This window comes from Pseudophryne corroboree, chromosome 9 (genome assembly GCF_028390025.1).
Source record: "Pseudophryne corroboree isolate aPseCor3 chromosome 9, aPseCor3.hap2, whole genome shotgun sequence".
Taxonomy (NCBI): Eukaryota; Metazoa; Chordata; class Amphibia; order Anura; family Myobatrachidae; genus Pseudophryne; species Pseudophryne corroboree.
Genome location: NC_086452.1, coordinates 254,581,436 through 254,608,982, shown reverse-complemented (window position 1 = coordinate 254,608,982; position 27,547 = coordinate 254,581,436). Strand labels below are relative to the sequence as shown.

At 41.1% G+C, this 27,547-nt stretch overlaps 1 protein-coding gene across 15 annotated transcripts in view; it reads right to left on the bottom strand.

Annotated features, from left to right (window-relative positions):
• Positions 1 to 3,129: 3,129 nt before the first annotated feature.
• The window catches only part of PRG4 (proteoglycan 4), a 137,463-nt gene continuing 113,045 nt past the window's right edge, over positions 3,130 to 27,547 (bottom strand). For 14 of the 15 annotated variants that reach the window (XM_063940216.1, XM_063940217.1, XM_063940221.1 and 11 more), the window contains 7 exons: positions 20,350 to 21,291; positions 18,033 to 18,113; positions 16,204 to 16,340; positions 10,814 to 10,970; positions 7,712 to 7,906; positions 6,928 to 7,053; positions 3,130 to 3,641 (listed from right to left, as the gene is read on the bottom strand). In XM_063940216.1, the coding sequence (XP_063796286.1) occupies positions 3,541 to 3,641; positions 6,928 to 7,053; positions 7,712 to 7,906; positions 10,814 to 10,970; positions 16,204 to 16,340; positions 18,033 to 18,113; positions 20,350 to 21,291 (1,739 nt within the window). In that variant the 3' untranslated portion in view covers positions 3,130 to 3,540. The remainder of the gene's footprint in view (positions 3,642 to 6,927; positions 7,054 to 7,711; positions 7,907 to 10,813; positions 10,971 to 16,203; positions 16,341 to 18,032; positions 18,114 to 20,349; positions 21,292 to 27,547) is intronic. The other variant, XM_063940230.1, reaches the window with a different exon arrangement.

Below are 27,547 nucleotides of genomic sequence, written 5' to 3'. Positions count from 1 at the left end.
ACAAATACATTTCAAGTATGTAGGAGAACATATTACTGAATCATGTTAATAAAGATCTACTGTATTCAGACGCATAGCAAAAGAAACAGTAATTGTATACAGACTCATGCAATAGGAACTTATCTAACTATTCGTACTCAAAAGGTACTGTAGATAGGGACTTAGTGCTGTATTACCCGTACTCCGTAAAGTGGGAGACTCACCCCGCTTTCAGGACCGATTAATACGTTTGTGATTGCTGAGTGGATCCAGACGCTACTAGTGTACACTGCCTCTCAATGAACCTATAGTGCAGTAGTTTCCAAACTCTTTTTGAATCACGGCGCCCTAGAATATCAGATTTTTTTTCACGGCACCCCTAGGCCAAAAATTTCTTATTGAGAAATTTAGAAAGAAATATTACATTAAGTAGATCGCGTTTATATGTCATCCTTTGGGTCAGTTGTCTGGTGAGGGACAAGATTTGCTTCTGTTTGGCCACATATTTTATGACTGGCAGCCACCAGCACTTGTTTTGCCTATTGACCATGAATAATTTTAATTGGTCCTGGACCACCAACGCAGGGCACCCCTGCAAGTGTCCCGAGGCACCCCAGGGAGCCACGGCACACAGTTTGAGAACCTCTGCTATAGTGAACACAGACGCTCAGTGAACACAGACGCACCCGTCACACAGCTGCCTATGGTGCGACTGGGTCCCCTTCGTATACAGTGTCTCTGATGGAAGCAGGAAAACAGTTCATGGTGGAAGACTCAGAGGAAACTGGTCATGAACCGGGGGGAGGTTCAACCAGGTTCCCCCCTTTTTTTCAACCAGGAGAGCGTCTGACTCCCCACTGCTGACATCAACCCTAGGGATCGCGGCCTCATACTATTCCTGGAGCCTATGATCCCTAAGGCCTAACGCTGGTGAACCCGAGGTGGCAGCCGCGTCAGCGACTGTTTGGAAGTCTCCTCCCAAAACAGTGTGGCGGTGTCCGTATTCCCCTTCTAAGCGGAACCAATGCCTTACCTTCTCCTCGTGCTCCAGCCACAGCCTGGTAACATCTGCTGGACCTGCTAGTATATACAACACAGACGCCCGCCGAAACAGCCTTGTACTCGTGGGTAAGCGTTGTCGCGACTTGGCGGAGAGTTGTTGGAGCGATTCTTTCTAAGGTTTTTCTAAGACACTTTTTAGAAAGATCACTCAAGAAAAAAATAGTAAGACTTTAATAAAAATAAAATTAAGCTTAGGGCTGCTAAAAACCAGCAGCCCTCTGACCATGGTTCGGCACCTGCCACACCAAACAAAAAAATGATTTGCCTGAGCCAGGAGGTGGGGATATATGGACGGGCCCGTTGCATGCTGGGAGGCCAAAAAGCTTTGATCGATTGGTGCAAATCCGCTGTTGCTTCATCATATCCCACTGTTATCCTGTGTATAACCTGTGGACCCTGCCGGAGAATGCAACGTTTGTCGGTCACATATCCTTTCTCTCAAAAACTCGATAAACTGTCAGAGTCTTGGAAAAAAACCTGGTAATCGTTTTCAGATGCCAAAGAGATTCCAGGTGGATTCATTGGTTTCAAGGCTGTCGAAGAATATGGCATTACCAGTCCTGGGAGCTGCGACTATGAAAGACCCATCTGACAGAAAATTAGACACTACTTTAAAGTCCATCTTTACAGCGGCTGGAGTGTCGCTGGGTCAATAAATCAGTAGAACACTGGGCCACGAAGTTAATCAAGGATCTATAGTCTAGGGTTCTGATTGACGAAGTGATTATTTTGGCAGAACACATTAACGAATCTACAGTTTACTTAAATTAAGCTACTGGTCAGGTTAATTCCAGAATATCTGCATCTGCTATCACAACTAGGAGAGCATTTTGGCTGTGTTCATTGCAGTTAGATGCAGAATCCAAGAAGGCTGTAGAAGCTCTTACATTTGCCAGAGAGTTCCTTTTTGGTAATGAATTATACAAGTGAATTTCTCATGCCATGGGAGGAAAATCCACTTATCTCCAAACTCCGACTACACATAGAAGACGTCCTTATGCAGGGACTTCCTTTTGTTCCTTTCGAACAGCACAGGCCTGTCGAGGAAGAGGAAAGGCTACACCTCAGATGTAGAGGGACGTGGTAAACTGCAACCAGTTGCCAGTCGCCAGAAACCTAAACCTGCAGAAAAGACTATGGCATGACAGCCTCTCCACCCATCTGGGAGTATCCAAGGTGGGGGTAACCTTTGAAATTTTCAGACAGCTTGTTTTCTCCTATCCACGGATCTGTGGGTTTCGTAATCTCGTATCCATGGGATACAAACTAGATTTCAAAGTCTTACCACCAGCCAAGTTTTTCACAACAGGTTTGCCCATAGCACAAGACACAAGAATTGCCCTCCAGGGGGCAATATAATCCCTGGTGAACTCAGCAGTGTTAATCCTGGTTCCACTTCACCAAAGGAAGCAGGATTTCTATTCAAATCTTTTTGTAGTTCCAAAACCAGATGGATCGGTAAAACTAATCCTGAATCTGAGTCCCTGAATCAGTTTCTGGCTTATTACTGATTGTAGATGGAATCGATCACTTTGGTCATCGCAAGCTTAGAACCTATGGAATATCTAGTATTACTAGATATAAAGGATGCCTACCTACATATCCCGATCTAGGAACCACACCAAGCGTTTCTCAGATTCACGATACAACAGGACCATTTTTCATTCAGAGCCTTACCATTCGGACTATCTACAGCTCCTAGAGTATTTATTTATAAAAATCATGTCAGTCATGATTGCTCATCTCAGGTCATTAGGAGTTACAATCATCCCTTACTTATACGATCTGCTTATAAATGCGCCATCCAAAGTTCTTCTCCAGGAGCACGCTCTGTTAGCTTATAACATCTTAGTAAGACACTGTCACAGCATCTTCCATTTTTAGGGATGATACTGGACACGAATGCTCAGAAAGTCTAACTACCGGAGTACAAAGCACAGATTACCTGCTGTTTAGGCCACCCTAAGCAATTAATTTTATGCCGAATTATCATGCAGACCCTATTTACCATGTACCAGGAACTGAATTCAATGTGGCCGGTTACTATTATAAGACAACACACACATTTGCAACAAATAACTCACACACTTATTAAGCTTATTTACTATTTACTAAGATGCTACTGCAGAAGAAACTGCATTACATTTCTGGAATTGTATTTATTTGATTTTGTTTTTGTATCGATACAGTGTGGAGGCTTTCAGAATCATGGTCCATAAAATGACATTTGTTGTTTACTTTTAATTGCATCAAAACAAGTTATTATTTTACCTTTTTTAAAGGCACCTGTAATTTAGATTTTCTTACCAATAAATATTATTATTTTTTAACAGTTTTCTCATTGAAGTTGGTCAGACAGAATTACAGCATTTTTGTAAAATAAATAGTCTATAATTTGTTTTTAGCATATTTTTACATTTATGTATCTTATTTCCAAAGTAAAAGTAAAGTCTTTATTGATAAAGTAGTTTAATATTATAGTAGCTTCATGTTTTCCGTTCATTCTTTGCACTTGTACCAATCCTTTGATGTTTTCTGCTCGGATTCAGGTGGAGGTTTCACTGCTACTTTGCTTGACATGTTTATATTGTAGTATTTATCTGGAAAGTAAACAATGTAATTACTAAATATATAAGCAGTTCCTAAAATATCAATTTATTTCCGTTGATAATACTTAAGCAGGGGGGATTTCAAATGCTATTGCCCCGATCTCCCATCTAAAGTGACCATGAGATCGCAGGGGGCAATATTCAGGCAACAGGGGGCCTATGGCATTGATCGCACCAATTAAACCCGAGTAAACTAATGGGCGCGATCGGGAAAAGTGCAGTTTGGGCGCCCAAATGGATCACTTTTCACACATTTCAGCTCACCACCCCCCCCGGCAGGTTCAAGCTGAAAAGTAGATGCCAGCAGCCAATAGCACCCGAACGGAGCTAGATTTGAATATCTCCGTTCAGCACAATCTAGTGGCTGTCGGCGTCAGGAATATTTCAATCTCGCCCAGAAAGTCTATATTTAGTCCACACAGAGAAAAATAGAGAAGATACATGTTCTATTACATGAGTAACATACTAGAAATACGTCTCTCTTGCTTTGTTTTCCAAAAATATGGGATCCTTATGTTGTGTGGCTGCAAACATATACAAGAGATGTTCTCAGAGCTGCATGTAATAATGTTTTAATCTGTGGTTTAAATGTAAAACGTTTAGTACAAACTTATTTTTAGTGTAGCATAAATGAGTACTGCAAACTAAATAGTTTTTCTCCATATGGATGAAAATTTTGGGGTACTCATTGGGGCAGATTCAATTAACTGTAATATTCAGCTGCCCTTTTATTTTGCCTTATTTGCCCATTATGGTAGGCTGAACATCACTTGTTGACCTCTATGGGGTGAGTGCAAAAATTAGCAATGATGCTGGTCACAAAATGCTGTCATGGAACGGCACATTGCGTTTGCTGACTGAATTGTTCATTTGAATGTGTCCAATGATATCGCCAATGATCTCTAGTATTATGTTTCAACAGCAAATCCTCTATAATAATAACTAAAAATGAAAATAAAAAGGTCCTGCATAAAAAAAGAAATCAATATGCACAAGTAGTAGAAATAAAATAAAAAAAACATTTAAAGCCATTAATATGTATGTGTTTTGTATCTCTAAAGCTGGGCACAGACTAGATGATAGCGAGTACCCAGCGATATCGTGTGCAGCGGGTCCCAGCGGGCTGGCTCCATCGACAAGTGCAAACACACTTGCCGATGCGGCGAACGACAAGCATCGGGGGGTGGGGAGCAGGGGCCATGCTGCATTTGGCAGCATGACCCTCGCTGGCTGTATTGCCTGATGGACATGCATGCACGGCCGACGGGGTGATGTTGCTGATGACGCGCTGGAGTACACATCATCAGCAACATAGTGCATACACATTGGACGATATAGTGAACGATGTGTCTGTATCGGCCACATCGGACACTTTATTGTCCAGTGTGACTGTGTACCCAGTATAAGATGCTAGAGGTTGCGATTTTATAATTATGGTTTTGTTTCACCATTGTTGATCGGTTCTATTTTGAGATATACTGTATGTACTACACTGGTTTTTGCATCTGAGAAAATAACTGTCTTGGGGGCCCATTTATCATTAAATATTTGCTTCGTAATCCACAAAAATACCCATTTGGGGGGTTAACAGCAAATATTTAGTATCCCCAAATATATCCCAGGGGGACCGCAGCAAATATTTCCAATACCTGATGTGATCCTGCCATTCCCACCGGCAGCCGTAACCCCCCCCCCCCCCCCCCCCACCCCAATAAGTTTCTTCGGGGTATGCGGTTACGCTAGATTTACCAACTTACAGAATGCAATACATTCCGGAGATTGCCTAGCGCCTTCTGATGATGGCAGTAGCCCGCTTTAGCCTGTGGGCTGCACATCGTAGATTCAGACGGCAGAGGGTTCCCCCAGAACCCTCCCTGGCTGTGACCACCGTGCACGCGTGGTCCTGTGCAGAAGTCCCGGCAGCACTCAGAGCACATCACAGGGACAGACTCTTTTCAAGGCCTCTGTCCCTGCAGGTGCTCAGTGATGCATCCTGCCAGAAGAATTTCATATTGCAATATGATTCTGCATGCTGATATCGCACCCAGATCGCATCTCCAATGTGATAATTAATAAATGGACCACTTTGTACAATAAGTACCTTAGTCAACTTCTCAATGTATGGTGAACACCACAGACTGACATTGGGGTAAAATAAATGTGCAATGCTCATTCATTTCTAAGGAAAAGTAAGTGAGATGTATGGAAGAGGTGTGATGTACTGTTAAACCACCTTATGCATCTTCTAATTCTTTCCTGAGCACAAGATATTAGTAAAGTACTAGGATTTAAATAAAATGTTAGCTGTGAATTTGACTTCTCCCTCCAGTCTAAGTGATAAAATTAGGTACTGCTTCTTAGGGTATTTTCTTCTATTACCAAGGTACTGTATACAACACTATAACGTATCTGGACTGTATAATAACATTATTATTATTTTATTTAAATAGCACTTTTCTCCTAATAGGACTCAACATTTGCCTTTTATAACACAAAATACAGAACAAGCTTAACAGTAGATATCAGTGAAATAGTAAATAGGAAAGTCTTGAGTCTATTTTTGAAGAATTCTAGAGTAGGGGCTTCTTGCACTGTGCGGAGAAAAGCGTTCCATAGAGTCGGAGCCACAAAGCTGAAAGCTTGACCCCCAGATGAATTCTAATGACAAAAATAATGCATTTACACTTGGAAATACATCTAGGGCCTAATTCAGACCTGATCGTAGCAGCAAATTTGTTAGCTAATGGACAAAACCATGTTCACTGCAGGGGAGGCAGATATAACATGTGCAGAGAGAGTTCGATTTGGGTGTGTTATATTGTTTCTGTGCAGGGTAAATACTGGCTGCTTTATTTTTACATTGCAAATTAGATATTCGTTCGAACACACCCCACCCAAATCTAATTCTCACTGCACATGTTATGTCTGCCCACCCGTAGTACACATGGTTTTGCCCATTAGCTAACAAATTTGCTGCTATGATCAGGTCTGATATTAGGCCCTTGGTTGTTACTTTCAGTACAGTCCATGGGTAGTACACCCCTTTAATGCTAGTGAGGAGGTGACTGTATTTTTGTCTGTTTTTACGTATGCTTATTTTTAAATGCACAACTTGTAATCTAGTGCACGTAGACAAAAAATAAATAAAAATAAACATCATGAAGATGTTGCCCTAAATATAAGTTTAAAGTAATAAAAAAATCTTACTCCATGTACTTTTTACCCAGCTGCAAAAGCTGTAATTGTCCTGAAATATATTATAATTGTTATTATTTACCTTTATTAAACACAAAATAATCAAATCCATCTTGCTTCTCCGGATTTGCAAGAGAAACTGCAGAGATAATGTTGTTTGGAACTCCTCTCCAGGTTGAACGAACAGTAGTCTCTTCATGAAGAATGCCTGAATACAAACATTAAGCAGTTATTACATTTCCTAAATGCAAAATGTTAAATTAAATACAGACATACAGTAGGCAATAGAAGCAATATTTTTATGTTCCAAACCATGGTGCTTGAGTAGTAACAAGGCCCTCATTCAGATGTGGTTGGAGGTGACCCCTTCTGCACATGCTCAAACGGGTCCTGCAACGCAGGACGCAGGAATGGCATCAGTGACTGACAGTATAATGTCATTTGGAGGTGGCGACGTGGTCTGTTTGTGAGAACAGGATTGTCCCCGCCAGCTAGGGAGAAGGAAGAGACCAGGGATCGCTATTGCACTGAGATTTCCTGGCCTCTGTGACACATCCCCAGGGATTCCACAAGCCACCCATTGGTGCAGGGGGAGATCCAGTACTATGTCCATGGGCACAGTTCGGATCAGTCATGCAACAATGGCACCTCCACATCTGAATGTGGGCTCAAGTGCAAACTGGCATGGCGGAACTTGGTTTATATCGCAGTATGTTGGGGAAAATGATGATGTACAGAGAAATTAATCGGACTTGTATTTCATATATTACATTTGTTGCTTCTGCTTAGCCACCAGGGAAGCCTATAAATGCCTCCAAGAAAAAAATTGTAGCATGTATATATCAAATAATGTTAGTTAGCATTACCTAATGGCTGCTGATGTTGTACTTTGGAGATCCTACGATGTATTACTATACGATGTCGCACGGTATTTCTTGGAAAACGATACTTTACAGTTTGGACTCTTTGGGAGTAAATGGGGTATTGTACGACGGGACGTTTCTTTTTAATGCACTTCTTGGACTGTTCTTGACGAAATGTGTACTTTTGAACATTTCCACCTATGAAACAATTTCATAACAGTATATTACATTCTCAATACATTACATAGGCAACACTAAGTCATTGTAAATTATGGAGTATAGGCCACCAAACTCCTGTACAGGGTTTCACTGAAAATCGGGGGGGGGGGGGGGGGGGGATTACAAAACTAAAATCATTACAATGAAAAGTTTTCGATTCTGGACAAAATGTTGCTTCTTCAAGTCTTTGGGAGGTTGGAAGGCTGAAATGTACCTGCAGTGATTCTAAATTGAAAATTGCTTAATAAAGTATCCATAAAACTTTTTGTCCACTTTATTAGCTGTGCTTTGCCTCAATACTGAATTACAAATGATCTCATAAGGTACACTGGGCCTAATTCAAGGTTGATTGTAAAAGCAAAATCTTCATCTACTGGGCAAAACCATGTGCGCTACAGGTGGGGCAGATATAACATGTGCAGTGTGTTAGATTTGGGAGGGTTATATTGTTTCTGTGCAGGGTAAATACTGGCTGCTTTATTTTTACACTGGAATTTAGATTTCAATTTGAATGGGTATCTGGACTCCAGGTTGACACACCTTAGGTCGACGCCAATTGGTCGACACCTTAGGTCGACATGGAAAGGTCGACATGAGTTTTTCACAATTTTCTTTCTTTTTTGGAACCTTTTCATACTTAACGATCCACGTGGACTACGATTGGAACGGTAATCTGTGCGGAGCGGAGCGAAGGCACCATGCCCGAAGCATGGCGAGCGAAGCGGTGCACTAATTGGGGTTCCCGGTCACTCTGCGAAGAAAACGACACCAAAAAAACATACTCATGTCGACCTTTTTCCATGTCGACCTTGTTCCTGTCGACCTTTTGTCCATGTCGACCTAAGGTGTGTCGACCTTTTTGTTGTCTACCTGGAGTCCCAGACCCTTTGAAAGCACCCCAACCAAATCTAATTCTCTGAACATGTTCTATCTGCCACACCTGCAGTGCACATGGTTTTGCCCGTTAGAGGAAGATTTTGCTTTTGCGATCAACCTTGAATTAGGCCCACAGTGTGAAAATGTCTGATCAATTGTTCTTGGTCAATTTTAATTAGTGAGAGAATTATGGTTTTAAGGGCATGACATTGTTAATGTTCACTTTTTGCACAAGCTAATAATAATAATAAGCATAAGCTGATGTTTGAAATACAGAGTTTATGCCAGTCTTCACGCAGACACTATACACAGTAGAAATAAAGAGGACCATGTTCTATAGGGGCACTTACCGTGGTGTAAAATCCACTCCTGCCTCACCTGCTACCACTGCGAAGCAGGAACTGGCTATCGCAATTGTTACCAGTAACAGACCTGCCAAGGGGTATCTGGACTCTAGGTCCACACCCATTAGGTGAGCCCCCATTGGTCGACAGTGGATAGGTCGACATAAAAAAAAGAGGTCGACATGAGTTTTTCAAATTTTTTTATTGTTTGAACTTTTTCATACTTTACGATCCACATGGACAATGATTGAGAACGGTAACCTGTGCCGAGCACAGCTAGGCACCTTGCCCGCAGCATGGCGAGCGAAGTGAACCATGCAAGCGGATGCAGTGCACTAATTGGGGTTCCCGGTCACTTGACTGAGAAAACGACACCTATATAACTCATGTCAAGCTTTTTTCATGTCGACCTTGTTCGTGACGCCTAAATGTCTGTGTCGACCTTTTTCTAGTGTCAACCTACCCAATGTCGACCAATAAGTGTCGACCTAGAGTCCCATACCCCCGCCAAGGAGGGTGAATGTTAAATCACTCTCTCGGCGGTGTAGGCAGCAAAGAAGAGACTGGACATGCCCAGTCTAAGAAGTCCAGTCCTGTGCAGAGGAGAGGTTTGTTTTTTTCAACAAACTTTATTGACACACGACCAAAGTTACAGAGCTCACTATTTCTCCAGGGAGGAGAAGCAGATACCGGCAGCTGCAGGAGCTGACACCCAATGTTAGGTGTCCTCTCCTCTTAGTAAACGCCCATACACACTAGAAGATGTGAAAGATGAACAATGGAAGATGAGCATTTCCCTTCTATTCCCTGACAAACGAGATTGACTGTACACACTGAGCTTTTTTACAAATGATCTGAACGATCTGCTCTGCTGGGATTGAGCTACTTGCATGGAAGACTGACAACTTGCTTCAAATGACCACAGGTGCGCGCATCTTTCATCGTTTGCTGTGTACACACTAGAACGATTTGATCGTTCACAACCATCGTTGTCGCTCATATCTATGGAAAATATCTTCTAGTGCAGTCATGTCAAACTCATGGTCATCCAGCTATGTGAAACTGCAAGTCCCAGCATGCTTTACCAGGTGATCAGTGGAAGGTATGCTGGCAAAGCATGCTGGGACTTGTAGTTTCACAACAGCTGGAGGGCCACGAGTTTGACATGCCTGTTCTAGTACGTATGGGCCTTGATACCTGGGACATTTAGCACTGCCATAGTTGCCTATGGCAATGCTAGTAACACAGGTGAAGTGCGATATTGTAGCCCATCAATGGTAGCAGGCTGCGGTGAAAATCCCTTGAGTATATACCGAGAAGTGGTATGTACACGGATTTTCTCTGCCTTTAGCATTTTTCTCCCTACACGAGTGTGCCTTGCTATGGCGCGGTGTGCAAAATGCCTTTAAACATTGGAGCCCTAGGGCAGAGGTAACAGTGCCACAGAAAAAAAAAATCATAGGCCCCTAGTCTCTGCGGGTCCCAGAGGCTTCAGCCAAGTCAACCTTATGGATAATACAGCCCTGGTCATCATACACTTAACAATTCTCACCATCAGTACAAACAGAATGATTACTCTGTGTACTACAGTAGCTATCTTACTCTTACTACCGCAAATACACACACAAACAAAAAATAGAATGCATACAGTATGACTCAAACCTACCTGTTTTGAAGAAATAGACGGACTCTGGCCTTGTATTTAATCCAGCCACTGGCAGAACAGCGGTTACTTTACCACTGAGTCCACCAAATCCTTTAGTAATTTCTTTTGGATATCCTTGATCCATAATATCGTTGGTAAAACGCCAATAACGTGGTCCCTATTACAAAAGAGGAAATGCTGTCTCAGAAAGGTACCATTATTTAACATACTGTAAAAACATACCAGGTGTACCTAAACATATTCACCCAAATACTTTATATTCTGCAGACAAATCAACAAAGTGTAAAGTGCCACAGAAACAGGATAAGTATATGTGGATACTGCAGGTAAGAAAGATCACTTGTTCATACTAGAGATGAGCAGGTTCGGTTCTCAGAGAACCAAACCACCCCGAACTTCCCGCCAGACTCTGAAACCAGAACGATGCAAAATGTCATCATCCCGCTGTCGGATTCTCAAGGGTTTTGGATTCCATATAAGGAGCCGTGCGTCGCCGCCATTTTCACTCCGGAATTGGAGAGTGTAGCGAGAGTACGTGTGTGTGCGGGAGGGAAAGTGGGGTGGTAATTCCAGTGTTGTCTGGTGCTGCTCAGTCCAATGTAGTGTCTTGTGCTGCATCAGTCCAGTCACAGTGGTGGTGTCCTCTGCTGCCGTATGTACAGTGCTGCTGTATAAGTCCAGTCCAGTGTCGGACTGGGGCATGAAGGGCCCAACCGGGGAATGCAGTGATAGGGGCCCATACTTAGGGGTGTGGCCAGCCTACAAAGGGGGGGTGGCCAGCCTCCACAGAGGCTTGAAATACACAATAGTTTAGTGCAGTGTAATGCAACATATCTACCATGTATAAACAAGTGCAGAGTCTGGAACCTGATCCCTAGAGGAAGGAGTGGGCCCTCAGGCAGTGGGGTCTACCAGTGGTTTCCCTGGTACCTCTGTGGGCCAGTCCGACCCTGGTCCAGTCCATTGGTGCTGTGTTGTGCTGCATCAGTCCAGTGGTGGTGTCTTGTGCTCCATCAGTCCAGTCACAGTGGTGGTGTCCTTTGCTGCCATATGTCCAGTGCTGCTGTAGAAGTCCAGACCATTACAGTGGTGCTGTGTTGTCCAGCATCAGTCCAGTGCTGGTGTCCCTGTGCTGCCGTATATGTCCAGTGGTACTGCCATATAAATCCAGTCCAGTGGTACTGCCGTATATATGTCCAGTTGTACTGCCGTATATGTCCACTGGTACTGCTGTATGATTCCATTGATACTGCAGTACAGATGGGTCCATGTTTATCTTGACCTTTAATAGGATTAACTGAGACTGGGCAGTCGGAATTAATCCCTTGCTGTATTGTTCTCTGTATTGTATTGCAGCTGAGAACAATAGATGAAAGGTTTATGTTAATAAACTATGTTGTGCTTAGGCACAGCAACTAGTCAAGATAACCGTGGACCCATCTGTATATGTCCAGTGGTACTGCCATATAAATCTAATCCAGTGGTACTGCCATATAATTCCAGTGATACTGCAGTATATGTCCTGTGGTACTGCCGTATAAATCCAGTGGTACTGCTGCTTAAATCCAGTCCAGTGGTACTGCCATATAAGTTCAGCGGTACTGCCATATATGTCCAGTGGTACTGCCGTATATCTCCAGTAGTATTGCCATATAAATCCAGTGGTACTGTCATTTTTGTTCACTGGTACTGCCTTATAAATCCAGTGATACTGCTGTATATGTCCACTGGTACTGCCGTATAATTCCATTGATACTGCCATATAAATCTAGTCCAGTGGTACTGACATATAACTCCAGTGGTACTGCCGTATTATTCCAGTGATACTGCCGTATAAATCCAGTCCAGTGGTACTGCTGTATCATTCCAGTGATACTGCTGTATAAGTCCAGTGGTACTGCCATATAAACCTGGTCCAGTGGTACTGCTGTATAATTCCACTGGTACTGCCGTATATGTTCAGTGCAACTGCCATTTAAATACCAGTGGTACTGCCATATAAATCCAGTCCAGTGATACTGCCATATAAGTCTAGTGATACTGCTGTATATGTTCAGTGGTACTGCCATATATGTCCAGTGATAATGCCGTATATGTCCAGTAGTATTGCCGTATAAATCCAGTGATACTGCTGTATAAGTCCAGTCCAGTGGTGCTGCTGTATAAGTTCAGTGGTGCTGTCCTGTGCGGTATATTATTTACTCCAAATAAAGGGGTTATTAATATTTAATCCAAATAATTTTTACAGGGTTTGCCCTCTGTGGTGTAGAGGTATGCTCTCCTGTGCTGCATTTTGTTATATAACGCCAGAAAAATAATGGAGAACAAAAATGTGGAGGATAAAATAGGGAAAGATCAAGAACCACTTCCTCCTACTGCTGCTGCTGTCACTGCTGTTGTTGCTGCTGGGAGTCGATCGTCATCCCAGAGGGGAAGTCGGAAGACCACTTGTACTACTTCAACTAAGCAAATGACTGTCCAACAGTCCTTTGCGAGGAAGATGAAATATGACAGCAATCATCCTGATAACTGAGGCCTTGACAGCTATGTTAGTGTTAGACATGCGTCCGATATCCGCCATTAGTGCAGTGGGACTGCAGTGCCAACCCTAGATGGGCCAGGTGTTTGTGCCGCACACTTATGTCACTTAGCTTGGTCATACAGCTACCTCATTGCACCTCTTTTACTTCTTTGCATGTTGTGATGTTTGGGGACTAGTTTTTTTTTAAGTGCCATCCTGTCTGCCACTGCAGTGCCACTCCTAGATGGGCCAATTGTTTGTGCTGCACAATTGTGTCGCTTAGCTTAGTCATACAGCTACCTCACTGCACTTCTTTTACTTCTTTGCATGATGTGCTGTTTGGCAGTGCCGTAACTAGGTATTTTAGCGCTGTGTGTAAGAAACGGCATTGGCACCCCCCCCCCCCATGCACGACAGGGGCAGTGCGTGCCGCAGACGCGTGAATAATATATAGGGCGTGGCTTCATGGGAAGGGGGCGTGGCCAAAAATAATACCAATTCATACTACGGTGCATAGTAGTCTCCATTATTCAAGTTACGCTACACAGTTAGCACCACTACACCAGGTAGAGCCCCTTTTTACACATTACAGCAGACAGCGTCCCCTTTTTACACATTACGGCAGACAGCATCCCCCTTTTTACACATTACGGTAGACAGCATCCCCCTTTTTACACATTACAGCAGACAGCGTCGCCTTATTACACATTACGGCAGACAGTGTCCCCCTTGTTACACATTATGGCAGACAGCATCCTCCTTGTTACACATTACGGCAGACCGCATTCCCCTTTTTACACATTACGGCAGACAGCGCCCCCCTTTTTACACATTACGGCAGCCAGCGTCGCCCTGAGAGAGATACTTACCAACTCTCCCCGCTGGCAGTCAGGCTCCTCGTGCAGGCAGATCCATTCCCGGGCAGCAGAGAAGGAGGAGGGAGGGGGACTGGAGCTGCAGCAGCGCTATGTCATTGGTGGAGGTGCCGCTGCAGCAGCCCCCTCTCCTTCCGCATTGGCTGCCCGCCACTGTGAATGCTGGGATGAGGGAAGCGCATCCCAGCATTCACAGCAACGCCGGGCAGCCAATACAGAAGGAGAGAGGACTGCTGCAGCGGCGCTACTACCAATAGCACTGCTGCGGCTCCAGTCCCCCTCCCTCCTCCTCCTTCTCTGCCTCCAGCGCTGCTGCTCCCCTCCAGCGCGGCACACGGCACAGAACTGGCGGCTTGTAATGAGTCAATTTGACTCATTACAAGCCACTGCCCGTGCGCCCTCGAGGTAACTGCGCTGTGTGCCAGGTACACCTGGCACACATGTAGTTGCGGCGCTGATGTTTGGGGACTATTTTTTTTTTTTTTAAAGCCATTCTGTCTGCCACTGCAGTGCCACTCCTAGATGGGCCAGGTGTTTGTGCCGCACACACTTGTGTTGCTTAGCTTAGCTCGGTGCAACTTTTGGGCCTAAAAACACAATTGTGAGGTAACTAGAATAGACTAGATATGAGTGGAAATTAATGTTATTGAGGTAAATAATAATATAGGATCAAATTTACCCCCAACTTCTGTGATTTTAGCTGTTTTTATGTTCTTTTCAAAAATCATCTAGATCCAAAACCAAAACCCGAAAGGGTGGTTTTGGCAAAACCAATCCAGATCCAAAACATGAGCAGGAATCCAGATCCAAAACCCGAAAGGGTGGTTTTGGCAAAACCAATCCAGATCCAAAACACGATTGAGGATCCAGATCCAAAACACAAAACACGAAAAGTGCCCGCCGCACATCTCTAGTTTACTTAAACACACTCCCCATGGAGGCGTGCCCAAAAGTAAGCAGTATTTTATATACAGTATTACCCAGAATAGTGTGACAACAGCAGGAGCTCACAGATATTTGAATATTCCCCTTTGGGTATTAATTTATTTATTTTTTATTGAAAAATATATTATTTTTTTTATTTGTTTTTTTGCTCTTGGGGTAATTCAGTTATCAGCTTGGCCATGATGGCACATATTTTTTACACTGTAGCATGGACCAGGAGTATTCCTGGGATGACTCCTTTCAGACTGGACCAGTGTCTGCTACCTTCTACGCTGCCGCTGCCTCCTTCTGCCAAGTGAGTTACCAGCCGCCTGCTTCAGCCATGATAGCCAATCAGCAGCTTTTAAACATAATCCAGGATAAATAACCCAGGTCTTGCTTTTCACACTGTAGGTTATCCGGGTATGTCCCAGGTTCAACCCTGGTTGCAACTAGGGTTGAATTCCCAGGACACACCCTTGTACATCAAGCCAGGACCCGGGTTACCCCAGCAAAATCCCTGGTTAGGTGTTCAGTGTGAAAGGGGTAATATTTGCACCCCGTGAGGTTGCATACCTTAAACATAAACGCACTTTTAGGCTTATAGTAGCTGTTTTTACCAATTTTTATTTTATTTACTATAAAGTAGTGAGTACTTGTAATTGGGTGTTTATGCATTTATTATTATTTTTTAAAATATAACTGATCACAATATTTTACATGAACTTTTTGGGAGATGAGGTATATGACAGCAGTATTCCAATGTAATGTTTTAATGGGATTTTTTTGTACAGAACATGTGACTAATTTATTTAGATTCAAAGGAAAATAAAATTGGATCCAATATAAGTTGCTTCTAGTATACATCTATTAACGATATATTGGTTTCTTGATGTAATAGTTCATGCACAAACAAGTTCACAGACTACAGCGAGGAATCAATCTATTCCACAATAAATAATTTAGATTAGGTTGTAGTAATTTTTCATACTTAGATTATTTTATTTTATCTTTTAGTTTGGACTAAAAGGTCAACAAGAATCATTAAAAATACACAATCCAATTCTTACCTTGAAAAAGAAAGTCTTGGCACCACAATTGCATCTAGTAAATACGGTGTCAATCGGAGATGGAATACCCCACACTTCACTGATCTTACGTGGGCTTTCTGTCACTCCTCCCTGATTTAGCGTCCAAAAGTAGTTACCTGAAATAATCCAAAAATGTTTAAAAGAACACAATATTTTGATGTGTTTAGGATATGACTTTATACTATATCCTAGACGGAATCCAGTTAAACAATACTGACTCCAACAAGAGTATTCAAAAATTTTCATGGAAAACAGGGTTTTCATGATTTTTGTAACAATTCTATTTCTCCAGAAGAAAAAAATTCAGTTTCTCACCAAAAACTTGCGGACTTATGTATTCCTCGGCCACGATCTGGTATAAAATTCATACTTCTCAGGGATTTGGTTTCGCCTGCCTGAGACAGGCGAAACAAATTCCATGATAAGTGCCAGCATCAGGGCTAATTAGATAGCCATGTGGGCTGTAATTTTTGTAGGTAAAATACTGTGGCTAATAAGATACGCCCAAGTGTTAATGAAGATCATTTGTCTAGAACTACAAGAATGATTAGAATTTTTAATCACAAGTTTTTTTCTTTTCATGGACTAAAACAAACTAAGAATTTGAAAAAGGCACTGCAGACTAATATATAAGAGATTTGATCGTTCTGTAATCAACAACTTTTACCTTAAGGATGATTAACTTGAACATTTTGTTTAATTACAAATAAAGAAACATTAAGAATCATTTTGAAGCTTATCACAACTGAAAATCATGTGAAAACAGCAGCTTGATTTAATTTCAATGCTATTTACCAAAAACAGGAGAGATCTGAAAAAATTATACAGACGCCATTTTTTTTCCAGTGGGTACTGTGGTCTTCATCTAATTAACAAGTTCTGAAATCAGGCTTATTCGAGCTTGATCACCTGATAGCTACAACCATATTTAGATGAAATAGCCATTATTAGGGTAAATTTACTAAGATGTGAGTTCTGTTTATGATGGGATGTTACCCATAGCAACCAATCAGATTCCAGGTATTATCTTCTAGAAAGTGCTAGATAAATGAGAAGTAGAATCTGATTAATTGCTATGGGCAACATCCCATCTTAAATAGAATTTCCATCTTAGTAAATTTACCCCACAGTGTCTAGGTACAATATAGAAATCCTTCCCCAGGACCTATGCAGTAGGTTATCTGAGTCTGAACATATAGTATAGTGAGAAGTGAACTACTATAACTTATTACTCTTTGCTGAAATGCGCTTTTATCGGAGCCACTGTCCCAGCAATAAATGTTTCAAAAATAGTTCTGAAAAACAATTCCTTTTTGCTGAGTTATGCCCAGAAGAAGCATTTACAAGTGGATTTGGGAATACACTTTTAAAGTATGCTATATGTAAATAGGTGTAAATGTGTAATAACCCATACAAAAACTAACTGGATATCTACAGTTCGTTTAATTCTAGCACTACCGGGATGAATGCTAAATGATGAAAAATTATAATGTACAATGTTCAGTAAAAAAAAAAAAAAAGAATACATCAATGGAATCTGCTATCTATGTTTCCCTCATTTGGAGCATTTTGTCTAAAATCTACTAAATGACACTTGCACTTTGACCTCTTTTCTCTTCATTAAACTGTGGGCCAGAGAAGACACTCATGGGTATAACTCTAGATAGCAGTTGCAGTATTCTATAACTATAGTATCATTTGTAGTTACATTTGATTCTGGATTATAGTTATATTGCTGCATAAATGTCATACCTTTTATTCCTTTTTTGGTCACACATATAGTTAACAAAAAGAACCAATTACGTTACCTCGAAACACCACCATAGATCCATTTTGCAGAGTAGTCATTCCATCTGCTGGTTTCCCAATACACAAATTCTTCTCTGGGTCTAAAAGGTCACATAATTACCATTTATTCAATACTCAATGGAATGTTATGTATTTCCTCGCACTCTTTTTGCTAAACTAATGTTTCCTGCCTTCAATATTTTTTTCAGTTCAGTTATATGAATTTGAATATTTTAGATAAAGCTTGGATATCTCTTGTGCTGTGTATCCCCTCCCATTGTCTGTAATCATTGAAACGCTTTTATTACTTTAGTACAGTGGTTCTCAAACTGTGTGCTGTGGCACCCTGGGGTGCCTTGGGACACTTGAAGGTGCCTTGAATTGGTGGTCCAGGACCAATTCAAATTATTTATGGTCAGTGTAATAGGCAAAACCAGTGCTGGTGGCTGTTAATCATATAATATATGTGGACAATCAGAAGCAAGCCTCACCACACAACTGAACGTAAGGATGACCTATAAATACAAATTATTTCATTTAATATTTCTTTCTAAATTTCTCAATAAGAAGCTTTTGACCTAGGGGTGCTGTGAAAACAATTCTGATACTCTAAGGCGCCGTGATTCAAAAAAGTCTGCAAAGCACTGCTTTAGTAGACAGAGCTAAGAAATGTAATAGAAATGTGCCGTCATTGCACCCTGTAATTTACATATAATCAGTTGAGATTTTTAAATTGTATAAATCAGGGAGATACTGTGTCTTTTTTTTTTTTTATTGTTATGATCATTTATGCTTTTACAAGAAAAAAATATCTAGTTAAACCTATGTAATATTTTTCAAGGAAATGGGAAAAAATAGTGGAACATCCTAGTGAGTGTAAAATGAGGGCAACATTTAAACGACCTAAATGTCGGGAAATATATGGATAAAACACACAAAGCACTTTGTATAGTAGTGTTAAATACTGTAGTTTGATCTAGCATGGCAGAATTTCATGAAATTTCACATTTTTAGAAAAACTGAAATCCAAACTGCTCTTATCTGAGTAAGCATGTCCTTCTCTATACATAGAATATACACTATTTGTGTGTAAGGGTCAAATTCTTAGTCGGATGCAGCAGAGCAATGTTTCTTGTCTGCGCATGCACACCGATTTGGTTCATACAACTCACAGTACAAAGTTAGATGCGCGGTAGCAGAAACGTACAGGGTGTTCCCGGGCGGTGAATAGGAGGTAATGGGGAAGTTAAACAGACGCATGGAGATATTGCATCTTATAGGAGTGTTGCAGGTGCATTGCTGAGAGAGGTTGTGTACAGAGCCGTTCACGACGCCATATTCGGACAGATCATCTGCACCTGCCATAGGGCTGCTGCAAGTTTATATGAGCGACCGATGGTGATTCTAAAGTTGCACCAAGTGATAATTCTGTGTCTACTGAAACTGAAAGTAGGCGTCTCCGCTGTACTCCAGAGAAGAGTTTTGTAGCACCATTTGCATAAAGTTGCAGATAAGACTGTAGCAACATAGGCAAAGATTGTCACAACAATGTGTGCTGAACATTTGCAGCAAAACACATTGTCATTGCTGCAATGCTGGAGCTCTGTTAACCCTTTGTTAACCCTTTAGCGTTTCAGAGACGTTGATCTTTTCCACTTTTGTTAAAAATGCTAAAATAGCAGATAAATGAATGAAAGGTACTTAGGCAGAAAATGGGATATTTCTTTCTGATTATTTGTAACTTTTTAATCTAATAAAATCACCTTAGATATATTTAAAAAAAAACTATACTCCTGACTTATATATTAATGAAAAATCACCAACAAACTATTCATAATAAGGAAGCCAACTCAACCCTTACATTAAGTAACATCAGGCCTGATTCTGAATTGAGAGTAGGGCATGAAAGAGCAAGTAACTGTGCACATGGGCATACCATAATGCAATGTAGGGGTACAAATACATAATTTCTTATTATTATTATTATTATTATCAATTTGTTTGGTTATTTTTTTTGCATGCAGGGTAAATACTGGCTGCTTTTGCATGTAGCCCACAAATATTGGACAGATTTTTTTTTTACTGCAATTTAGCTTTCAGCTAGGACATGCCCCTCTCAAATCTAAATCTGTCTGCACTTTTCAAATCTGCCCCACCTGCTGTGCAGCATGGTTTTACCAAGGTGCACAGGTACTTGCTCTTTTTTCTTTACTCCCATTGTTAGTACTGTACCTCATAAAATGTGTTGTGCAAAATGGTAAGAGATGACTTATATCCTGTGAATAATGTGCAATTATGAATAAATACAGTACATTATATTTAAAATTATTCACTTACCATATGAGCTTTTGATTTTATTAAGCAACAATAACCATACTGTTGGCTTATATATGTTCTGACCAGGTACGATTGTTATATTTATCACTGGAGAATTATTCATTCTCCTATATATTTCTTCAACAATCTCAATGATTCTTGTTTCTGGTTGTTGGTTGAAGTTAGATGCCGCATATGTGTATCTTGGGGGGATATTTCCATAATTTACAGTAGGCTTCCTTGTTTCTGGAGCTGGTGTACTTACAGGTGGTTGCTGTTGTTGCATTTCCATACACATGTCGGTGATAAGCTGCAGGTCATGGTCTGATATTCTCAACTTTATTCCTTCATCCTTAAGCAAATCGCAAACATGAAATGGGTTTTCTAGCTTTGTGATGTTAATATTATTTCCCATCTCTTCATCATTCATTTTCCTGGCTGTTGGAACTCTAGTAGGATTTGTTGTTTTGGTGGAATACATGGATGGGGTGGGTGTCTTTGTGTTGACAGGTTTTGTTGTGGCGTCATAAATTGTTCTCTTTGTTAGAGTTGGCCTTTGCTCTGGACGTACTGTGCTCTTGGCCCGTGAAGAAAGCTCTAGTTCCTCTTCAGGTTTTTTAGTAGAAACAGTATGAACTGAATGCTTCATTGTGGTTTCCGTGGCTACTGTGATGTCTTTATCTAACACTTTTCCAGGTGTAGCAGTGGTAGAAAATACCATATTGTTGTCAGTTGTTGTTGTTTGTGCTGATTTGGTAGTTGTGCTGTATTCTGCACTACTTGTTGGTTTAGAGGTGGTATACTTATTATTATCCTCAAGCGGTGTTTGTTTTGTTGGATCCACTGGCGTGCTATTTAATAACATTGATTTTGTTGTTTCCTGCAGTATTTCAGAGATTGTTGTAGCAATAATATCACTAGAATCTGTAGTGCTTTGGTCCTTGGGAGTTTTCAGTGTGCTCACTGTAAAATTAAAAGAAGGTGCATGTAAATGATATGTTGTGTTTGTTACCATACCGCTTATGTGTTTAGTATCTGTGAAACTGCTCTTGATTAATGACATTGTGGATACACTAGTAGGGACATTTTGTTCAGTCTTACCTAAACCTTGTGTACTAGAGCCAATTCCATGTATTCTGTTTGTGGTATGAGCAGCTGGGGAAAACATTGAACTTACAATTCTATGTAGAGTTGTGGGTGAGATGGGCCCACTTGCATTCTTACTTACAGTTGTAGACATTCCACTTGTTTCTGTGCCAAAACGAACACTCAATAAGTTGCCTTTTGTAGTACCTGAAGATCCTTCACTAGATTGACTTGTAACTTGTGGATTCTCAGTATTTGTTTTTCCTGTGTGCAAATGTTGAGCACTAGTGGTATGCGGAACAGATAAAGTGTTAGTACTAGAAAAATCTGTGTTTCTGACAGTTGTAAGCTGTTTATCTAACAATCTGAAAGCTGTGGAACTTGGTGTAACATTTCTTATAGTGACTGATGTGGATTTTTCCATGTTTCCTTCTGTAGAACTGGGTCTTATATCAAGTGTGGTAAATCTGACTCCCTGCCTGGTGGGCTGTGTAGTCAATGGTCTGGTTTCATCAGTCTTTATTGGGGGACTTCCTTCTACATTTGTCACAGCAGATGACTGATCAGTACTGGAATCTGTATCCAATACTGTAGTGACTGAACCATTAGTACTTACAGTAGTTACCATTGCTTCTTTTGCAACTATTGTGCTAGTTTCTTGTTTTCTGTTGGAAACACCTGTAACAAATGTTGACTGTCTTGTTGTTTCAGAAGATAACATACTTGTTGCCCTTGTCAGTGGTACCCTGCTTGCTTCTGACATGGATATTTGGGAAACTGGGCTTGTTTTCCCTGTACTGGAGGCAGTTTTTTCTTTAGCATTGTTGTAAACTGTACTGAAAGCTGAAGACACATAATTTATTGTTGACACCTGTCCTGCACTTACTGCTACCTTATCAGTTCCAGCATTTATCAAACTGGGTTCCTCAGTAGACACAAAGGAATACATAGGACTAACAGCACTTGCTGCTACTGTAGATATTGTACTAGCAATAACAATTGTTGATAATTGTTCTCCTCTTACAGCCGTGGGCAAAGCTGTTCTGTTGGATAGTTCTCTACTTAGCTGATCTGGAGTTTCCTGCCATTGTGTTGTAAAGTCTGTTCCATGTGAATCTGTCTCAGTTACTATAAGTGTTGAAAAATTATCTGTCTGTGGTATTTTAGGAGGAATTGTAGAGAGACTAGACATGCTGGTTGTAGGTATGCTATCACCAATGGGGGCTGTATTAAGTTCTGTTACCTCCGGACTAGTTGCTAACTCTGGTGTTTTGGGAGGAGATGAAGAGAGACGAGACATGCCGGTTGTGTGTATGTATTCAGTAAAGGGGGCTGTTTTATGTTCTGTACCCTCTGGACTAGTTGCTAACTCTGGTATTTTGTGAGAAGATGAAGAGAGACCAGACATGCTGGTTGTGGGTATACTCTCAGCAATGGGTGCAGTATTATGTTCTGTACCCTCCGGACTAGTTGCTAACTCTGGTCTTTTGGGAGGAGTAGAAGAATGACTAGACATGCTGGTTGTGGGTATACTCTCAGCAATGGGGGCTGTATTATTTTCTGTTCCCGCTGGACTAATTGCTAACTCTGGTGTTTTGGGAGAAGATGAAGAGAGACCAGGCATGCTGGTTGTGTGTATGCCTTCAGTAATGAGGGCTGTTTTATGTTCTGTTCCTTCCGGACTAGTTGCTAACACTGTTGTTTTGTGAGGAGATGAAGAGAGACTAGACATGCTGGTTGTCGGTATACTCTCAGCAATGGGGGCTGTTTTATATTCTGTACCCTCCAAACTAGTTGCTAACTCTGGTGTTTTGGGAGAAGTAGAAGAAAGACTAGACATGCTAATTGTGGGTATACTCGCAGCAATGGGGGTTGTATTATGTTCTGTTCCCTCCGGACTAGTTGCTAACTCTGATGTTTTGGGAGAAGATGAGAGACTAGACAAGCTGGTTGTGTATATACCTTCAGTAATAGGGACTGTATTATGTTCTGTTTCCTCCGGACTAGTTGCTAACTCTGGTGTTTTGGTAGGAGTAGAAGAATGACTAGAAATGCTAATTGTGGGTATACTCGCAGCAATGGGGGTTGTATTATGTTCTGTTCCCTCCGGACTAGTTGCTAACTCTGGTGTTTTGGGAGAAGATGAAGAGAGACTAGACATGCTAGTTGTGTGTATACCCTCAGCAATGGAGGCTGTTTTATGTTCTGTTACCTCTGGACTAGTTGCTAACTCTGATGTTTTGGGAGAAGATGAGAGACTAGACAAGCTGGTTGTGTATATACCTTCAGCAATAGGGACTGTATAATGTTCTGTTCCCTCCGGACTAGTTGCTAACTCTGGTGTTTTGGTAGGAGTAGAAGAATGACTAGAAATGCTAATTGTGGGTATACTCGCAGCAATGGGGGTTGTATTATGTTCTGTTCCCTCCGGACTATTTGCTAACTCTGGTGTTTTGGGAGGAGATGAAGAGAGACTAGACATGCTGGTTGTGTGTATGCCTTCAGTAATGGGGGCTGTTTTATGTTCTGTACCATCCGGACTAGTTGCTAACTCTGGTGTTTTTGGAGGAGTAGAAGAATGACTAGAAATGCTAATTGTGGGTATACTCTCAGCAATGGAGGCTGTATTATGTTCTGTTCCCTCCGGATTAGTTGCTAAGTCTGGTGTTTTGGGAGGAGATGAATAGAGACTAGACATGCTGGTTGTGTGTATGTCTTCAGTAATGGGGGCTGTTTTATGTTCTGTACCCTCTGGACTAGTTGCTAACTCTGGTATTTTGTGAGAAGATGAAGAGAGACCAGACATGCTGGTTGTGTATATACCCTCAGCAATGGGTGCAGTATTATGTTCTGTACCCTCCGGACTAGATGCTAACTCTGGTGTTTTGGGAGGAGTAGAAGAATGACTAGACATGCTGGTTGTGGGTATACTCTCAGCAATGGGGGCTGTATTATTTTCTGTTCCCGCTGGACTAATTGCTAACTCTGGTGTTTTGGGAGAAGATGAAGAGAGACCAGGCATGCTGGTTATGGGTATGCTATCAGCAATGGAGGCTGTATTATGTTCTGTACCCTCCGGATTAGTTGCTAACTCTGGTGTTTTGGGAGAAGTAGAAGAATGACTAACAATGCTAATTGTGGGTATACTCTCAGCAATAGGGGCTGTATTATGCTCTGTTACCTCCGGACTAGTTGCTAACTCTGGTGTTTTGGGAGGAGATGAAGAGAGACGAGACATGCCAGTTGTGTGTATGTCTTCAGTAATGGGGGCTGTTTTATGTTCTGTACCCTCTGGACTAGTTGCTAACTCTGGTGTTTTGGGAGAAGATGAAGAGAGACCAGGCATGCTGGTTGTGGGTATACTCTCAGCAATGGGGGCTGTATTATATTCTGTACCCTGCGGACTAGTTGATAACTCTGGTGTTTTTGGAGGAGTTGAAGAGAGACTAGACATGCTGGTTTCATTATACCCATTGAGCAAAGAAGTTCCAATAGACTGATCTGTATGCTGTGTTGACAGTCTTGATTTCTCTGCATTAGTTGTTGCTGAAGTTGTCACACTTGATGTTGCTCCAACACCTGGACTTTTAGTGGTAAGTGAATTATTTCCATATGGAACTTCAGTACTCAATAGGTCTACAGCGTCCATTGTAGGCAATGGATCTGTAGGTACCAGATCTGCCATTTGGTTTGCTGTAGCTTCTAATGGATTTTCTGTGTCTGTTGCTGCAACGGTAAGTTGATTATCTGTAATTCCCATCAATGTTACAGTTGTTGAGTCTCTTACAGTTGCTATACTGGTGGTTTGTTCAATGTTTGAATCAATAGCTGAAACAAATTGCTTTGAATGTGTAGTTTCTGTAACTACTGCATCTAAGACAGTGCTACTTTTTGCTGTAAATGTAGTGGTAGCACCTGAATTAGTATCACTACTAAATGATACTGGAGACTTAGCAGTTACTTCCCCATCTATAGTCACAGGTGATAACTGTTGATCACTGGTCATACTATAGGGTAATGAAGTTGAGTGTAAATGACTTGTATGTTGTTGTTCCGTAATATCTGATGATATAGCATATGGCATTGTGGAGCCAGGCAAATTTTCATCCTTCAATGTGACAAATAATGTTGGATCTTTTGGTGTGTGAGAAGTTCCTTCTGTTCTCTGGGTCTGCTCCTCATTTAACGTTTCATTTACTGAAACAACTAATTCTGGACCCACATCATCAGTAATTGTCACATTGGAGATGTTCTTTGTTTCTGTTGTAAGTTTACTAGTATGAATAGAGTGTTCAGTGGAAAATAAAGGATTGGTACTGTCAGTAACTAGTGCTGTGACATGTTTCTCAGTGCCTTCATCTTTGTTGACTGTTGTTAACTCTTCCTTTATATTATTGTTTAAAGTTGTTTGCAAATCATCAGTGCTCTGTTTTGCAGTAATGGTCTGTACTTTACTGGAACTAGAAAATATTGTTGTCTGTGCTGTGTTAGATTTTATGTGGTCTTCAGGTGAATGTGTAGAGTCAGAACTTGTCTCTGGCTTCTGTGTACTTAATGTCTCATTCACTGAAATCAATTCTTCTAAACTTTCTACAGTTGAAGGTATTGTGCTTATGATATAATCTGTATTTGTCTTTTGTCCTGACACAAAAGTGTATAAGCTACTAGACTGATCACTAAGTGTAATATCAGTATTATGGTAAAAAGACACTGGAGTGCTTTTATCTATTTCAGTAGAATCACTTGGTGTAACTGTTGTCAATTGTCCTTCTGTTAAGGTTGTTAAGGTATTCAGATTATAAGTAGTTTGAATTTCTTCTGTACTTTCCCTTTCTGTTAGTTGCTCAGGTGTTATATTATTTAGTGTGTTAGAACTAGACACCAATTCTGCAATTGTAACTGGTGCTGATTGACTTTCTGGTGACTCTGTAGTTCTTTTTTCTTCTGTATTACTACTAGACGGGCTTACTGCATTCTGTGTATGCAAAATATCTCTCTTTGTCATAATGGTTGTTGTAGTGTCTTCCAGTATTGGAGATGTTTTATGTATGCTCCCAGTAGGTCTCAGAGTTGGCAAAACTGTATGTTCTTTGGTGACTGTGAAAGTTACATTTAAAGTTTTTTTTTCATGTTCTGTTACCAAACTTGAGCTTGTTTTCTGGTCAGCAGGGAAAGGTGTATTGTTACTGCTGGATGACAATGTAATACTTGTTGATATTACAGGTGGTTCCCGTGAACCTGACTCTTCGGGCAAAGATGAAGTTTGTAATTGGTCTGCACTTATTACAGTTCCCAGGGATGTGATCCCAGTTGTGAAACGAAACAAGTGTTCTGTTACTGTCTCTTCTGTAACTGTAGAATCTAAATTATTTATATTTGTTTCTTTATCAACCATAAGAGTATTTGTGTCACTTTGTGTCTCAGTACTTATTTTACCATTATGTGTCACCAAGGCCTGGTCTTTGTTGTCTGTTACATCGTTGGGTGCTGTTGATAATAGTTCTCCTGCAATGACAGACTGGTTTGAATCTGTGGCAGTTGAAACAGATGTAATTAAATTGTCACTGTCTGGTAACAGTATAACATCTGCTGTCATATGTGATGTTCCTAATATGCTTACAGTCCCACTCCAACTAGATGTCTCCCTTTCTGAGCTGGATTGCCTGTCATTGTTAGTAGTAACCATATCAGGAATGGTTGTATAATGTGTGGGAAGTGTATTTGTTGCAAGTGTATTTGTCATAGGTACTGAGCCAAGCCCATTAACACCTCTAGTCCCGATAGGCTGATTTGTACTTTGGTTTTCACCGGGTTGAATAAATAATGAGTCTGATGTTGTTTGCTGTTCCTTAGTCATCACAAGTGCTGAATGGTCTCTATTTCTCAGTGTTGTATGTATTGCGTCATTTGTCAGCCCAGTCTGTGCTGTGGTTATTGCAGTTAAAATACTATTTTTATTTGTGTTAGTGGTGTCCTCCACAGTATTTCTAGATTTAGTGAAGGCTGTAAATATGTTATTATCTGTTAATGGTATTGTATTATTTCTATTGTTATATGAATCTATAGTTGGTGGCTGTTCTTTTGTGGATTCGTGTGCTGTTGCTCCTAGTAACTGAGTGGTCTTTTCAGTAAC